The sequence below is a fragment of the Anabrus simplex genome, chromosome X (genome assembly GCF_040414725.1).
Source record: "Anabrus simplex isolate iqAnaSimp1 chromosome X, ASM4041472v1, whole genome shotgun sequence".
NCBI lineage: Eukaryota > Metazoa > Arthropoda > Insecta > Orthoptera > Tettigoniidae > Anabrus > Anabrus simplex.
This window is the reverse complement of record NC_090279.1, coordinates 218,503,254-218,520,509: the sequence shown is the minus strand read 5'-3', so window position 1 is coordinate 218,520,509 and position 17,256 is coordinate 218,503,254. Positions and strand designations below refer to the sequence as shown.

General features: G+C 41.5%; 1 protein-coding gene across 1 annotated transcript; it reads left to right on the top strand.

Annotated features, from left to right (window-relative positions):
- The first annotated feature begins 761 nt into the window (after positions 1 to 761).
- LOC136886454 (uncharacterized) lies at positions 762 to 9,561 on the top strand. Its single transcript, XM_067159237.2, has 3 exons — positions 762 to 1,080; positions 2,191 to 2,290; positions 7,965 to 9,561. The coding sequence occupies exon 3, from the start codon at positions 7,984 to 7,986 to the stop codon at positions 9,232 to 9,234; it is 1,251 nt and encodes a 416-aa protein (XP_067015338.2). The 5' UTR covers positions 762 to 1,080; positions 2,191 to 2,290; positions 7,965 to 7,983; the 3' UTR covers positions 9,235 to 9,561.
- Positions 9,562 to 17,256: the final 7,695 nt, after the last annotated feature.

The window sequence follows — 17,256 nt, the reverse complement described above, 5'->3', positions numbered from 1 at the left end:
ATGTACGCTGATGACATGGCTCTGGGATCGAGCTCAAAAGCAGAACTACAGTCGACAGTGATGAAGTTAGAAGCTTGGGCTTCAGATAACAAATTTGAAATTAACCAGGAAAAGACAGTACAGATGGTCTTCAGAAAAGGTGGCAAGGCGGCCAAGGACGACGCTATAACATTAAATAATAAACCACTAGAAACTGTCAAGAAATTCAAATACGTGGGCATCACGTTACAAACGAGCATGGCATCCTTCAACAGCCACGTCATAGACAGAACGACAGCAGCAATCAGAGCCATCCACAATATCAAGAATATTTCTATGCTATCCCTTAACACAGCGATGACTCTATTCAAGACCGCAATAACCCCAATTGTCTCGTACGGAATCGAAATAATATGGGATAACCTGACAATCGGTGACTTGGAGAGGATAGAAAGGGTAGCAAGGTTCCTGAAGAAGGCCCTAGGAGTAGGCAAACTGGCACCCTCCAGACTTGTTTATGTACTGGCACGGGAAACTTACTTCATTGAGGATCTACGACTCAATCTACCACTGCCATCTACCGGCCCATTCCAAGAGCTTCAGAAAAAACTTCTCATGAAACGCGCGGAAATAGACCCCGAATTCTACGGAAATGACGCCATGATCGATCGAAACTGGACCAAGCAACTTCAAGAGCAAAGACATGTCATAACAAGATATGCAATACATGGCTTCCACCACAAAATATGCGCAAAGACAAAATTCCACAATCCAACAGATGACTGTGTTTGTACACTGTGTAAGGAAAAGTGCGACCGCTACCATCTGCTAAAGTGCAAGAACAGAATAAAGACTCTAACAGAATACAGCACAATGTAAATTGGGACAACAAACTTAATACTCATTCGAGTGCTCCTTATATAATTAAATACTATGATGATTGTATCTGGTTCAATCTGGCTCCACTTTATAGATAATCCTTAACTTGCACACTCTGTCAGCTTATGCCAGAACTCTTCTATGAATATTCGGAATATTCAAGATAGATATTTACTTGCAAGGTGTTAGAGATGAGAGGTGCTATTAATGTCCACTCTAGAAGTAGGTTTTATTTTATTTTATAATGATCAGGTTACATGAGGTATGAGGTATTATTTAACTAGGCCTATTCTAACGTTTGTAACATGTGCAACCCCAAGAGGAGTGTAGGTGCAACCTGTGACGTGAGGACTGTGGACTGCGTTCTTTCCGGATATTCGTTTTCTTCACAGTGGGATAAATGCATCTTTACATTTTGCGTTTATTTTCAGTTCCTATCTAATTACTCTTGTTTTCACGTTCACTTAAATGTAACATTTAGAGTCTAATAGACTTAACGAATCTTTTCAATTCATGCTTTAAAACTGTATTCTTATACAACATTACTGTGTAAATCTCATTTAGTGCATAAATGTAATAGTTGTAAGCACTGTTGAATGATCATCATTCTGTCAATTGTTTCCTTCAGTAGAAATGATGTAAATTTTTGGTTTGTGTAACTGTCATCTCGAGTAGGGAAAGGTCGTACGTAAGAAGACGACGTCAAAAAGAAACACCAATAAATTTCGGTGATGGCTCTAAACTTCTGCATCCGAAGCTTTTAAATACGATATGTTAAATATTTAACTCACCGTGTATTGAATTATCCTCAAAAATGTAAAGTTAACTATGTAACTGCGATATTATGGTCCAACTACGGCGATGAACAAGGGTGTATTGTAAAATTATCTAGTGAAATAGCCTCACCTCTGGTCGATTTCCTTTGTAAACTTTGCTTTGTGCATGTATTGGTGAACCGTACCTAACCTCATCAAAGTACTTCTAATTAGTGATTGCCAACCGTTTTTAAAGAAACAGAGGAGCCTATTTTGCTATTTTAACGTGTCAACATACCGTAACCTATGTAAATGTTCTTCTGGACGTTTGTTGTGAAAACATGAAGTTTGACCAACCTCAGCAAATGAAATCTTGAGAAGACTTTCAAAGAAATGGCTTACAAAACAGCATTTTTAGAGTACAGTCTGAATTCCATGTTAAATAAGACTGGTCTATTTTCCTACTTTATGAGGCACCAGTCCATGTGATAAAAACAAATACTTACTCAAACATATTTCTGTAAAAAGAAGGGAGTGAGGGTATCATAATTTCCATAATTGTTTACATTTTTTCAAGCTTCAGGTGATTGGATTTCTGTGTCTGATGTTGCCTGCCTTTTGAATTCCAGTCTGTTTTTCAGAGAACCATATTACTAAGAGTTTTGAAGTCGTAACAAGTAAGTAGTCCTTTTATTGTTGCCATTAATGCTTTCATGGCCCGTACTTATAGACATGATATTGTATAGGCTTTTGGGCTTGTGCCGTGTCAAGAAAATAAGGTGAAATTCTTAACGTTTTGCAGAAAACTGTGCTCTGCGTCCTCAGAAGAATTCTCGACTGTCCACGAGAAAGGCTTGACACGGCACAAGCCCAAAAGCCTATACAATATCATGTCTACAGTCCTTTTATTGTTCTGTAGTTGTTCAGTTTCTTACTTAAACAATTCATTTCAGGAATACAACTCTGATAAGGATTAAACCAAGTGTGTGCCCCGCAATTTCACCCTACCCAAGTAAATCAAAACCATGTCCATGATTGTCAGAGGAGGTCTTACATTAATCATTACTGTTTCTCATGTAGCCAGAAGCTTCATCCATCTTTCTGGGGTCCGACCAGTGTCCTCGTAGCTGATAGCCTCTGTATTAGTTGGCCTATTTATGCTATATTTTACCCAAGCATCAGCCTATGTTTTGGGTTCAGTAATATTAGGCTGACCAGATTTTCCAGGATGAAGGACTGGGACCCATTCACTTGAACTCCACTTCAGTACTTAACCATCTGTGGGTGGGGGGCAGTAGAATAACACCTATGGTATCCCCTGCCTATTGTAAGAGGTGACTAAAAGGGGCCCTAGGGGCTCTTTAAGTTGAGAGCTTGGGTTGGTGACCCCAGGACCCTTAGCTAAGTCCTTCCACTTACTTGTGCCAGGCTCCTCACTTTCATGCGACATGCGTTGGTCACCTCTTGTACTTTTCCATCCCCAACGGTATTATGTGTGGAGGCCTAGGAAGTCTTTCATTATCACGCTCTTCTCACTGCTTTCTTTGGCCAATACCTTCATTTTTTGAAGTGTCGGATCTCTTCAGTTCCCCCCCCCTCTCTCTGATTAATGTTAATTGAGGATGATTGCCTAGTTGTACTTCATCTTAAAACAGGGATCATCACCACCACCATCAGTACTCACCATTTATTTGCTTACCTAGGTACTATGAAACTGGTAATAAATTGTAATACAGTGGCTAAGAACTCGTGCAAAGATCAGATTCATATTGAATATCGAAGAGGAAAATCTACATTGATCAGGAACGATGTACTAAATTACTGGTTTGCTAGGCTATGTATAATAAAAGGCATTGTTTTAAAACGTGTGTCATTCAATTTATTTATTCTAAGTATTGTCCCAATGAGCTATTAGCTCGAGGGAGGAATTGCCCTTTACATTGACGGCTTTACAACTAATGGTAAACATTTTTTAATTCGTATAATAGTTACAAAAACATATTGACATTACACTGGAGATAATTACCAATACACACTGATATAAAAGAAGTGTTTCACAGTCTTACCCTTAGATAAAGTTTACAACGCAACCAAGAACACAATTTCCCAACCAATCTGAACCATAAGAAAAAGTCGTACAAAATTGATAACATTGGAAATATAACATAGTGAAATTTATAAACAACGTACGAAGGCGGATCAAATACAAACGGGAATTTGAATGTACCTCTGCTGTTAGTAATAATTTTGAGGCGGGCTTTGCTAGGATGTTGGTGGGGGTGTCTGGACAAGGGGTTTGCGCGTGCGAACGACGCTGGAGAGCTGGGCTGCTTCAGTGTGCCATGAGTGAGCAAGAAGTGCACACCCCATAGTCAAAGCGTGAAGTGGTGGCGAGGAGACGAAGCAGGTCTGGTCAAGGCCAAAATGCCCATCTGCTGGAAAGGTGCTTGCAACAGTTTTCTTGGACTCCACTGGTGTTTTGCTGGTGGATTTTCTTCACAAACAAAGGACAATTAATGCAGCCTATTACAGTCGCCTTTTGGATGAAGCAAAAGCTGCGTATCGCAATGAGCGATGCTGGCAACTGATCCAAAACGTCATTCTTCTCCATGACAATGCAAGGCCGCACACTGCTGTTTTAACGCGGGAAAACTGGAGGAAATTCACTGGACACCTCTGGAACACCCTCCATACAGTCCAGATTTATCGTGCTGCAACTAGCCTACTATTTACCACTCAAACAAGACCTAGGAGGACAGTGGTTCGATGATGATGCAAGTAGAAGAGTTTGTGTGCAACTGGCTCCGCACACGTCCCTCTTCTTTCTATCAGGACGGCATCAAAAAATTACCAATCTGATTGAGCAAATGTGCATCGAAGGCACCTCTATGTGTTTTTTGTTGATGCAGTAAATACATTTGATACCATAGTTTTCTGCGATCTACCTTTTGCTTTATGCGGATGATCTGTCGACAGTTCAACTCTCACCCAAGCTGGCTTGTTGGAGTAGGTATTATACATGGCATATAACTGGGTTCGTGTCTCCCACCCGAGTTTCTCTGTCATATTACCTCCAGGATTGAAATTGTTAAGCACGAATCTTGCAGCCTTTCGCTGTGTCATATGGAATATCTGAAGCCATTTATTTTAAGTTTCAACTTAGTTAATTTATAAGTCTGCCTACAAAAGAACACACATGCTAAGGATCATACATGAAAAAACAAACAACTTAATTTATTTTCAGGTGTAATACTGTTACCAGGTGTTTTCTTTATTTGCAGGTTTTCTAGTTAAATTCTCTTTATGTTTCTCTGTGTTAATGTGCTGAGCTACTTGAAATCTTTTCTCACTCCCTAAATTTTTTTTCAGATGTTCCACAGAACAGTAGCTATTACCCATAGATATTAAGTTGCCTGAAAACTGTTTCTGTAATTTTATTGTTTATTTTTTGCTAGTTGCTTTACGTCGCACTGACTCAGATAGGTCTTATGGCGACGATGGGATAGGAAAGGCCTAGGAGTTGGAAGGAAGCGGCCGTGGCCTTAATTAAGCTACAGCCTGGTGTGAAAATGGGAAACCACGGAAAACCACCTTCAGGGCTGCCGGATTTGGACCCAATCTCCCAGATGCAAGCTCACAGTCGCGTGCCCCTGACCACACGGCCAACTCGCCCAGTCTTTTTGTAAATTAGTCAATCTGCTGCTTGAAGTTGGTCTTACTTACATCATTTAAAGGACTTTTAACACGCACTTTATACGTGTAACTTAATATAATTCGTCTATCACGGACATCACCGTTAAGAGTTATAGCCAGCCAAAGGATGGCGCAGTAGAGAATTCACTGCATGTTATCATCACATTGGCATTATTTGTCTCCACGTGACGAGTTGCTTCATCGTGTGCAACGGTAGTGCCAAGAAGGTCCAGATGAAAAAATAAGAAAATAATAAACCATAAAACCTGTTCACTAAGTCATATTCAAAAAACAAAAATTGTGTAATTCGTGCACATAATGTATGAGCATACATTTTTAACCCCTAAGAAAAAAGAACCATGCAAATTCATGAACTTCCAGGCCCTAATCATCACCATTCCCATTGCTTTCTGTACTGAAGATGGGATCCTGCACTACTTCTAAACTAGTCCTCATCAAGTACAACTAATAGTTTATTTAAAAGACGTGTAGCACAGGTTAAATTGAAATTGACCGGGCGAATTGGCCATGCTGGTAGAGGCGCGCGACTGTGAGCTTGCTCCTGGGAGACAGTGGGTTCGAATCCCACTATCGGCAGCCCTGAAGATGGTTTTCCGTGGTTTCCCATTTTCACACCAGGCAAATGCTGGGGCTGTACCTTAATTAAGGCCACAGCCGCTTCCTTCCAACTCCTAGCCCATTCCTGTCCCATCGTCGCCATAAGACCTAACTGTGTGGTGCAACGTAAAGCCACTAGCAAGAAAAAAAAAAAAAAGAAATTGGATGTAAAACAAGAGCTAAAGGTTTCCACCTATTCAATACTATCTATTGTAACCATAAAAAGTTACATATATTTGATGAAACTAGTTTCGGTCTTACCAGAGACCATCATCAGTCAAAATCAATAAAAGTTGAGGCAAGACATGAATTATAGATAAAGTTTACGAAGCAAGCAGTGAAAGACAAGTAAAGATTTGGATGTTGAACACTCATCACAGTCGCCCGTCTTGTGTAAGTTCTCAGTTTTCCTCCATTTTGAAGAATGCGCTTCACAGAAGACCAGGTGAAACACTCAAAATACTAGCACTTGAAGAATCGTCTAGAATTCAGTTCAGCTGAAACAAGTGTGAACAGAATGATGCTGATCGGAAAGTGTTGAGATGTTCATTTGTTTCCAATATGGATCATTCAAAAAGTTGAAAGAGCAAAAGTAAATAAATGGAATAGAACTGAGTTGTAGAAGTTTCATCAAATATATCTAACTTTAAATAGTATTGAATAGGTGGAAACCTTTAGCTTTTGTTTTACACAATATTGCTCTTCAGTACGGAATAATATGAAATTCATTACCTGAAGATGGTTTTCGTTGTCAGTGCATTGTAAACCAACTTGTGAAAAAAAATGAAATTAACAATAAAAAGTAAATTAATAGTACATGGTGCATCAAATATAAACCAGGAGCTCTGGTAGCAAACAGAAATGGGTGGGGCTTTGAGAGGATGTCTGGAGTAGGGGTCTTGATGCGTCACACACGACCACTCGCTTCAGTACACCATGAGCGAGCAAGAAGGTACCAAAGCTTCGGAAATTTTGAGAAGGCTCCGTACACAGTTTGTGAGGTAGCAGCTCTTTCAATGAGCCAGGTGTATCAATGGCACAAACAATTTTTTTCAGGATGGGAATAAGTGGAAAATGAGCCCCACAAAAGACAGCCATGGACAGCCATCACTGCAGACAACATTTGTGCTGTACGTGACCTTACTGAAGAAGATTGCGACGTAAACATTTCTGAAATTGCTTCACTCTTAGGAATAAGCTTTGCAGGTGTTCAAGCCGCCATCAATGATGAACTCAATCTTCGGAAATTTTGTGCCAGGTACGTTCCTCACCTCCTCATCCAGGAACAAAAGCATTCGCACCAGGAAGTCAGTCAGAGGCATCAGAAGCACTACGAGGAAGAAGGATACGATTTTTTGCATTGTGTTGCGACTTCTGATGAAACTTAGGTTAATCATTACACCCGAGTCAAAACAAGCAAGCATGGAGTGGCAGGAACGAGGTAGAGCTGCACCAAAACACAACTTCCTGCTAGTAAGATGCTTTTTGCTGGTGGATTTCCTGCATGAATGAAGGACAGTGAATGCAGCCTATTACTGCCGTCTTTTGGTCCAGACGAAATAAACGTCACCAGTAACTGATCCGAGATGTGGTTCTCCTGCATGACAACGCAAAGTCACACACTGCTGTTGTAACACAGGAAAATCTGGAGGAAATACATTGGACACTCCCTTACAGTCCACTTGTTTGGACCACTGAAAGAAGAACTGGGAAGAAAATGATTTCATGACAATGCAGCGGTAGAGGAGAACATGCACACAAATTCTTCTTCTTCGAGGACGACATCAAAAAGTTGCCAATTCGATTGCAAAAATCTGTGTCTAATTCGGGAGACAATATAGAAAAATGAGGTGCTTGTTTGGTACTTGCTGGTGGATTCAATAAAATTGTAAAAAAAAATTCTGGTTTATATTTGATTCATCTTCATAAATTAAAAAACTGGTTAAAATGTTAAAAAATCTCATTTATTGCAGTTCTTACCTAACCACCCCTGTTGCTTCCTCTCAAGAACAAAACTTCAGTACATAATTTGCTTTCCAGCTGCTGCGTCACGGTGGAGATGACTTCTGGTGCAGATGAATTGCCAGCAGAAATACTGCTAAAGATCTTTTCGCTCTGCGCCTACTCGGACTTGGTGAAGTCCATCCCCTATGTGTGTAGCCGATGGCAGGAAGTGTGGCGAGACAGGCACATATGGAGAAGCCTCGTCTACAAACCGACCAGGAACACCAAACGGACTTCGATCGTGGCGCTGTTGAGGATGCGTCCCCACCTTCGGGCTGTCGACTTCTCCAAGCGCAGCATCAGATGCGACATCGTCCAGATCCTACGCGACTGTTGTCATGAGGTGGAACGGTTCTGCCTGTCATGCAATACATACAGCGACATGAACAGGCTCGTCTTCAGCCCGGTGTTTTTGAACATAAAGGTGCTCGTCCTGACCGAGAAAGGAATCCCTCGCATTACGCTGCAGTACCTCAGCAGTTACTTCCCAAAGTTGGAACACTTGGAGTGCCAAGTTAAATACTTTTCCAAGAGTGATCTTGTCTTGTTCCTGGTCAAAATGCAGAATCAACTGCACACACTCGGCTTGCGATGCATTACCTCTGACGGGTATTGTATTCTGCCTTACTTGTCCCTGTGTTCCAAATTGAAAACCCTGTCCCTTCGTCACGTGTGCCCTAGTTTAAGTCCTGAACATTTACCCCTGGAGGCAGTACCGCACCTGAAGAACATATCATCCTTGGCCTTGGAAAATTCGTCGACCAACATCACCATCTTCTCCCTTGCAACGTTCAAGTTCTTCCCAAATATCAAGGAGCTTTACCTACATTATTACTTAAGGCCTACTGATATTTTTGACCAAGTAGCCATGAACTTTCCACACGTTGAGAAACTGGCCTTTCGTTATTGCTACAACTTGGAAAACGATACTTGCGAACATCTCCGCCACTTCGACAAACTCACATCGCTCAGCATAAGCTACAACGACGAAATTACTGATGATCACGTGAAGCATTTCAAGGAGATCTCGCAACTGACACACTTGGAACTTTACGCCTGCGACAAGTTGACGAGTGAATCGTTGATAGATTGTTGTGGTTTCAGTCAACTGCAGGTCTTGAAATTCGATTTCCACTATAACCTTCCGTGCAAACTTGAACCTAGTCATGTGAAGAACAAAAATCTGCGGATCATTTTCTATCGATGTAAGGAACTGAGTATAGTAGAAAATCTCAAGAAGGGCGGCGTAAAGGTGTCCGTGCTGGTGGACAGGGCCGAGAGCTTCGGGAATTCTGTATTCCTCTAGCATACGTTCTGCAGTAATGTACATTGTTTCTAACCGCAAGTGTTGTGAAGATCATGAGAATGTTAATGTGTTTGGTTGTTACCAGATTGAAATTTTGTGTAAATATATTTATATATCACATACCACTACTTCTTTTGGCAACACATTATTTGGAAAGGTAATGCAGACCTATAACCTGGCCCTCATCATCATCATTTATTCGCTCCAGCAAGCCGGGTGCGGTTGTGTACGAGCCGCCTCCAGTTTGTTCTCTCCATCCACAGATGCTGCTCATACATGCGACACCAGTTCACATCTCTAATTTCAAGGTTCTTCGTTATTTGTTTTTCCCAAACATCACAAGGTCTTCCTCTTGGTCTCTTCCCAGGAACATTGTGGTCAAAGTATGTTCGAGGAGTCCTGTGAGGGTTCATTCTTTTCATGTGACCATACCATTGCAATCTCTTCACTTCTAGAGTCTCCAGCAATCTAAGCTGTTGCCAGGTATCCACTTTCCTTATTTTATCCATTTTTGTTTTTTGTAGACAAGAACGGAGGAACTTCATTTCTGTTGCCTGAAGAAGTGTTGCTGCTTCCAGGCCATGTGTCAATATAGGTATTAGATATATTTTGTACAAGCTGATCTTGGAAACTAACGGAAATGTTTCATCCCAAAGTATTTGACGTACAGCGTGATAGAATTTGGAAGCTTTCTGTATTCTGTTCCTAATCTCTTGATGTAGGCCTATGGTATTGTCTGATGACAGAACACTACTTAAATACTGGAAGTTGTCTACAATATCCATCTCCTCATCTCCAATTCTTAGATGAACAGTTGGAGAGTTTCTACTCATCACCAAGCCAACTGTCTTCGTTCTGCTGATTTTGAGACCTAGGTTGTAAAAGCTTAATGCCAGAGATCTAGTCTAGTTTGTACTTCTGCTTCTGTCTCACCCCATACCATTACATCATCAGCAAAAACCAGGGCATTAGTTGTTGGATCCTTTCTCTTAACCACTTTTCAAACTTTGTCCGTTATGATTATGAAGAGAAGTGGTGAAAGACAACTTCATTGCTGGACTCCACTCCTCGTTTCAAACCAACCTGAACTTCCATCGTGGATCTGGACACAACACTTGGTTTCATCATATAATCGTTGTACTCGTGCTATGATGTCATCGGGCACTTTCTTATGTCTCAAACATTCCCATATATGCCTGCATGGTCATATGCTTTCTCGATGTACACACAAACAGTTATAAGTGTTTTACCTTTCTCCCAATACTTCTCATAGAGCATTCTGGTGGCAAAAATGAGGTCTATAGTTGATCTATGAGGTCTAAATCCATGTTTTCCTCCTCAATTGTAGGTTCAACATATTTTCTAATCCTGCTCTCAAGGATGGATTCGTAGATTTTGAGGCCATGCGACAGCAGAGTTATACCTCTGTAGTTGGTACATTTCTTTCTATCACCTTTTTTCAACAATGGGATGATGACTCCTTGCTTCCAGTCATTGGGTATTACATTCTCTTTCCAGATTCTATTTAGTACCCTGTTCAGAGCTTTGATCATCACAACACTTAATTCATCTGATCCAGTTGATGTTTTGTTTTTCAGCTTAGATATTGCTGTCTCTACTTCCAACCATGTCAGACTAGTGGTATTTGTGCTGCCAAAATCATAAGCTTCATCGTCTAATGGAGTGACATTTTCATAACAGTTCAGCAAAGTTTCAAAGTGCCTTTGGAACTCCTGTAATATTTTGGTCTTACCCCCTAGTCACCTCATCATTAGGAAGTTCTACAGATTGGATAGATTCATTTTGAGTTCTTCTATTCTTAACAGTACTGTACAACAGTTTTTTTATTTCCATCCTGCATTAGTTTGGTAGCCAGATCTTCCTTGCATTTCTGCTTTTCAGCTACAACCAACTGTTTGACCTGTAATTTTTTCTTTCTGTAAAGCGACAGCTTCTCCTGTATTTCAATGTTGATCTTCCCACGTTCTTGCTTGATATAAGGATCTTCTTGCACGGTTTCTGTCGTTGATAGCCTTTGAGTATCCCATTCTTCATCTACCAATTTCAGTTCTTCTCTTGGCAATAACCTGCGCACACCTTCTCTGAATTCTTCCTTTACACTTGGCTCGGTTAGTTGCCAAGTTTTTATTTTTGGGACTCTTTCATTACAGATTTTGGGAACATTTTCATTACCACCGGCACCAATTGCTGAAACATATATGGCGTTACTCCCAGAATTCAAAACGGGTAGATATCATTAGGCTACCAACTGTTGTTGTTTCTTCAGAGATTGGTTTGATGCAGCTCTTCATGCCTTCATTTCTACGTAAGTACTACATCCTACATCTGTCCCCTCCTACCATCATTATCTCCTACTCTTCGCTCAAAAAATTGACTGAAAAAGTCCTGGTTGTCTTTAAGATGTGTCCTATTATTCTGTCTCCTTTTATGGTCAAATTTAGCCAACTTGCTCTTCTCTCACTAATTTGATTCAGTATCTCTTTTGTGATTCGATCTACACATCTCGGCTTCAGCTTCCTTCATTGATGTTAAGAAATTTCATGACCCGTATTGAAGTGGGATTGCAATAACTGAAACTGTTAGGGGTCCTCCTATTCATTACAAATACATTTACTAATGCGAATAGATCACATGTCGTTCACATGAGGTACTACTTTCGGCAGTTAAATCAGGCAAACACAAACACACTGTAACACCTGCATAGATGAATATTAAATAAAATATGGTACATGATGATATTGCATTTTAGTACAAAATCCTTTTAAAAATGATGCTGACTCCGTTGTTTTGTACACATGGTGGTTTGTCCAGCTTGTGTAAGTCTTTAGTTGTGTCATGTGAAGTTGACACTTTGTTTAATCATTGGTTTGGTTTCAAAAAAATATAAATGTGCATGTGATGGACTTGGTTAGACCCAAAGAATTAATTCTCAGTTCAATATGGAGTTTTGGAACCTGCAGAAGAAATGAAAAGCCGAATCAGGCAAAAGATAGAAAAGAAAGAATAAAAAGAAATGTCTAGAAACGACTAGAAACAAACTCCCCTTGAGCAGCCTGTGTGATCGGCGGACGGAGCTGGACTGATGGATGCGAACATGAGCTGACGGGCCGAGGCGAAGGGGAGGGGTAGAGGCAGAGCAACTGTCGGGGAACTAGGGTGGAGCGGAAGGATGTGGTAGTGGGGGTAAATGATGAGGATATACACTGATCGAGCAAATGGCATGGGATAGCGGAGCACGATGCGCAGGTGTGTTGTCTGCGCACCACACGCCCCCATGCCAGCGGCAGTTGTATAGGAGACCTTGTGAACAGTGGCTGTGCATGTGACAAGTGTAACATGGAACGTCGTCGTGAGCTGACACCGTTCGAAGGGGGTATGGTGGTTGGTGCCCGACGGATGGGAAGTGCGTTTTCAGAAGTGGTGCGGGAATTTGGCTTCACCTGATCAACCGTGTCCAGGGTGTATCGTGAATGGTTGAATGCGGATGTCACCGTCCACAACAGACGAATGACCGGCCGTCCAGCCACCCTCAATGACCGTGACATCTGAAACGGATTGTCAATAGTGACAGACGGGCAACCGTGCAACAAATCACGGCTCAATTCAACACAGGCCGTGCTAGACACGTCTTCCAGTGGACAATCCGTAGGAACATGGGTTCTATGGAGTATGGGAGCCGGCGCCGCACACGCGTGCCACTGTTAACCCAACGTCATCAGGCACAACGACGAGCCTTTGTCGCCAGTTACCAGGGATGGACACTGGAACAATGGCGTAACGTGATATGGTAAGACGAATCACGATTTCAACTGTACCATGCCGATGGGAGGCACTGTGTATGGCGCAGACCACATGAAGCGATGGATCCTGCCTGCCTCGAAGGTGTGGTCTAGGGTGCTGGTGTCTCTGTTATGGTCTGGGGTGCATTTCCTGATATGGAATGGGCCCCCTAGTTGTTCTGGAAGAGACTTTGAATTGTACGCGGTATGTTGAGCTGCTCGGAGACCATCTCCACCCATTTTTGGCCTTCCAGCGCCCAGACGGTTCTGCAGTGTTTCAAGAAGATAATGCACTGCCACATCACTCCCACATCGCCCGGGAATGGTTCCAGGAACATGCAGCGGAGGTCCAACGACTGCCATGGCCACCCAGGAGCCCCGATATGAACCCTATCGAGCATTTCTGTGATGTCCTGGAATACAGACTCCGTGCCATGGATCCTGCACCCACGAACAGACCACTCTGCGTACGATTTGGTGTCAGCTGTGTCCAGAGGGCTTGTCGACTCACTTCCACGGCGTCTCACTGCAGTTTGCAGGGCCAGAGGAGGCCCCATACGCTATTAGGTGACTACCCCATGAGATTTGCTAAGTCAGTGTATATTACGTATGGTTTGAAAGACGAGTTGTTTGGCGGTCTAATATTTTTTTGCCGTTTAATTAAGAGGTCAAAAACTGCGTTGACATGCTCTCGAGTATCTGAGGACGCAGCTTCACAACCAGATACTCAGAGCACGTCAACGCAGTAAGATATAATTTTCTGCTCTAGGCCAACACATTCACGACTCTAACCATAAGTTCACTGACATAAAACATGACTTTGAGATACTTCAAATAGCAAACAAAGGGCCAATCATGAACATTGTCGAAAATGGTTTTATTCATTGTGATCAATACTTCAATCCTAACTACAATTTAAATAAAATTTCTGAGAGATCTAATATTCTTTTTGACCTCTTAATTAAATGGTTAAAAAATATTAGACCGCCAAAAAACAACTCCATCTTTCAAACCATACGTAATACATCCTCATCATTTACCCCCACTACCACATCCTTCCGCTCCACCCTAGCTCCCCGACAGTTGCTCCGCCTCTACCCCTCACCTCCCCTCCCCTTCGCCTCGGCCCGTCACCTCACGTTCGCATCCATCAGTCCAGCTCCGTCCGCCGATCACACAGGCTGCTCAAGGGGAATTTGTTTTTAGTCGTTTCTCGTCTTTTCCAGACATTTCTTTTTATTCTTTCTTTTTTATCTTTTGCCTAATTCGGCTTGCAATTTCTTCTGCAGGTTTCAAAACTCCATATTGAGCTGAGAATTAATTCTTTGGGTCTAACCAAGTCCATCACATGCACATTTATATTTTTTTGAAACCAAACCAATGATTAAACAAAGTGTCAACTTCACATGACACAACTAAAGACTTACACAAGCTGGACAAACCACCATGTGTACAAAACAACGGAGTCAGCATCATTTTTAAAAGGATTTTAAACTAAAGTGCAATATCATCATGTACCATATTTTATTTAACATTCATCTATGCAGGTGTTACAGTGTGTTTGCGTTTGCCTGATTTAACTGCCGAAAGTAGTACCTCATGTGAACGACATGTGATCTATTCACATTAGTAAATGTCTTTGTAATGAATAGGAGGACCCCTAACAGTTTGTTATTGTTCAGCTTCCTTCACCTCACCTTCCATAACACCACATTTCAAAAGTTTCTATTCTCTTTCTTTCTGAGCTTGTTATTGTCCATGTTTTACTTCCATACAATCCACACTCAAGACAAAAGTCCTCAAAAACATCTCTTCCAATTTCTATATCAGTGTTCAAAGTGAGCAAATTTCTTTTCTTAAGGAAGAACTCTGTTGCTTGTGCTAGTCTGCATTTTATGTCCTCCTTACTTCTGCCATCGTTAGTTATTCAAATACCCAAATAACAATAATCATCATCATCATCATCAATCGAGACTTCATTTCGTAATCTAATATTTCCTGCATCATTCGACTGCACTCCATACTTTTGTTTCACAGTTATTTACTTTCATCTCGTACTCCTCAAGACTCTGCCCATACCATTGAGCAATTTCTCCAGACCTTCTGCACACTTGGATCAAATAATATCAGATCTCAGAGTATTTATTTTCTTTCCTTGGATTGTGATTCTCTTTCCAAATCCTTCTTTGGTTTCCTTTACTGTCTGTTGTATATAAACGTTGAAAAAGAGTGAGGACGAACTGCAACCCTGCCCCACTCCTTTCTGGAATGCTATGCTATATCTTTTTATACCCTTCAATTCTTATCACTGCAGACCGATTTTTATACTAAATATAGACGATCCTTCCTCGGTACCTGATCCCAATCACCTTCAGAGTCTCTTCAGCATTATAAAATGCCTTTCCTAGATCTATAAATGCCATGAATGTGGACTTGTCCTTAATTCGATTCTCTGATCAGACATAAAGTCAGGATTGCTTCACTTGTTCCTGTATTTCTTCTGAAGAAGACACAGACATGGGTGATGCTGATCGGGAAGGAAGGCTGTCAACATCGACCACAGACGACCATGTCCAGGCAATCGAGGAAATGATTCACAGCAATTGCAGAGTGACTATTGTGGACATTGCTCAGCAGATGCGCATCTCAATAGGCAATGGTGATTTCATCGTCCGAGATCGTCTACAGTAGCAGAAATTGTGCTCACACTGGGTTCTGCGATCACAGACACTTGCAATATTTGATGTGTTTGGACTTCCTTCAGCATTACTCCGTGGAAAGCAATGATTTCCTAAGCCACACCATTAAGGGTGATGATACATGGGTGCACCATTTCACACCTCAAACAAAAAGAGCACCTGTAGAAAGGAGACACACCTCCTCGCCTGCGCGAAAGAAATGCAAAGTTAGCGGATCAGCGGTGAAGGTCATGGCACCATGAATGATTTGTGTACACAGAATTTATGGCAAAGGGCATAACCATTAATGCAGATTCTTACTGTGCAACAGTGACTCGCTGCGCAAAGAGGCGTAAAAAATTAAGCAAAGGCATAGTTCTTCTGCATAGCAATGTAACACTCGACACAACGTGCAAAACACCAAGCTTTGCTTCAGCATTTTCGATGGGAGGTATGGAAGCATCCACCACACAGTCCAGATCTTGCACCATGCGATTTCCATCTTTTCGGAAATCTGAAAGAACATCTGGGAAGAAAGAGATTTTCCAACGATAAAGAAGTTCACACAGAGGTTCTTGAATGGCTCTGTGATCAAAGAGATTTCTATTATCGAGGAATTCAACGATTGGTAGAACGTTCAGACTGTTGTTTGCAGAGACTTGGTGACTATGTTGAAAAATAGTCTCATGTATCTGTGTCACTTTGTAGTGAACAGCACCATTCAATAAAAGTTACTTGTCTACCATAATAATGTGCAATTTACTTTTTGAAGTCTTCACATACCTTTCGTACAAGGATACAATCTTCAATTTCCGTACTTCTCTTACAGCCATTCTTCCTTAGCTATCCTGAACTTTCTATCTACTCCATTCTTTAATCACCTGTATTATTTTCTGCTCTTTTTCTCAGCAGCCTTACTGATTTCACCTTCACAACTGCCCACTCTTTATTATGTTTCCTTCAGCCTTTTCATTTAGTCGTGCAATATGTTCCTTGAAACAATCCCCCACTCTCTTTTCCTTGAACTTGTCTAGGTCCCATCTCCTTCCATTCCTTCCTTCCTTCAACTTCAGGTGGCATTTCATGATGCCCAAGTTGTGGTCGGAGTCCATTCTGCTCCTGGCAATGTCTTGCAATCCAGCACTTGGTTTCTGAATCTCTGCCTAATCATAATGAAGTATATTTGATACATTCCAGTGTCTCCAGGTCTCTTCAACATATAAAGACATCATTTGTAGTGTTAGAACCAAGTGCTAGTGAGGACTAAATTGAGATCAGCGCAGAATTCAACCAGCTGACTTCCTCTTTCATTCCTTTGTCGCAGTCCTAATTCTCTTTAGTCTCCTGACCTACCACTGTATTCTAGTCTCGCATCACAACTAGGCTTATCTCCTTTTACATATTGTATTACAGTATATCTCTGAACTTTTTTCCATCTTGACAATGATCTGTTCACCATATTGGGCATAGTAGCTTACCCGCTGCCGTATTTTCTTTCCCGTTTGATTTTCTTCTCACCGAGATTACCGACTGATGTGTGAGAA

Coding starts and splice junctions, on each gene's coding strand:
- LOC136886454 (XM_067159237.2), top strand. CDS start 7,984: ATGACTTCTGGTGCAGATGAATTGCCAGCAGAAATACTGCTAAAGATC.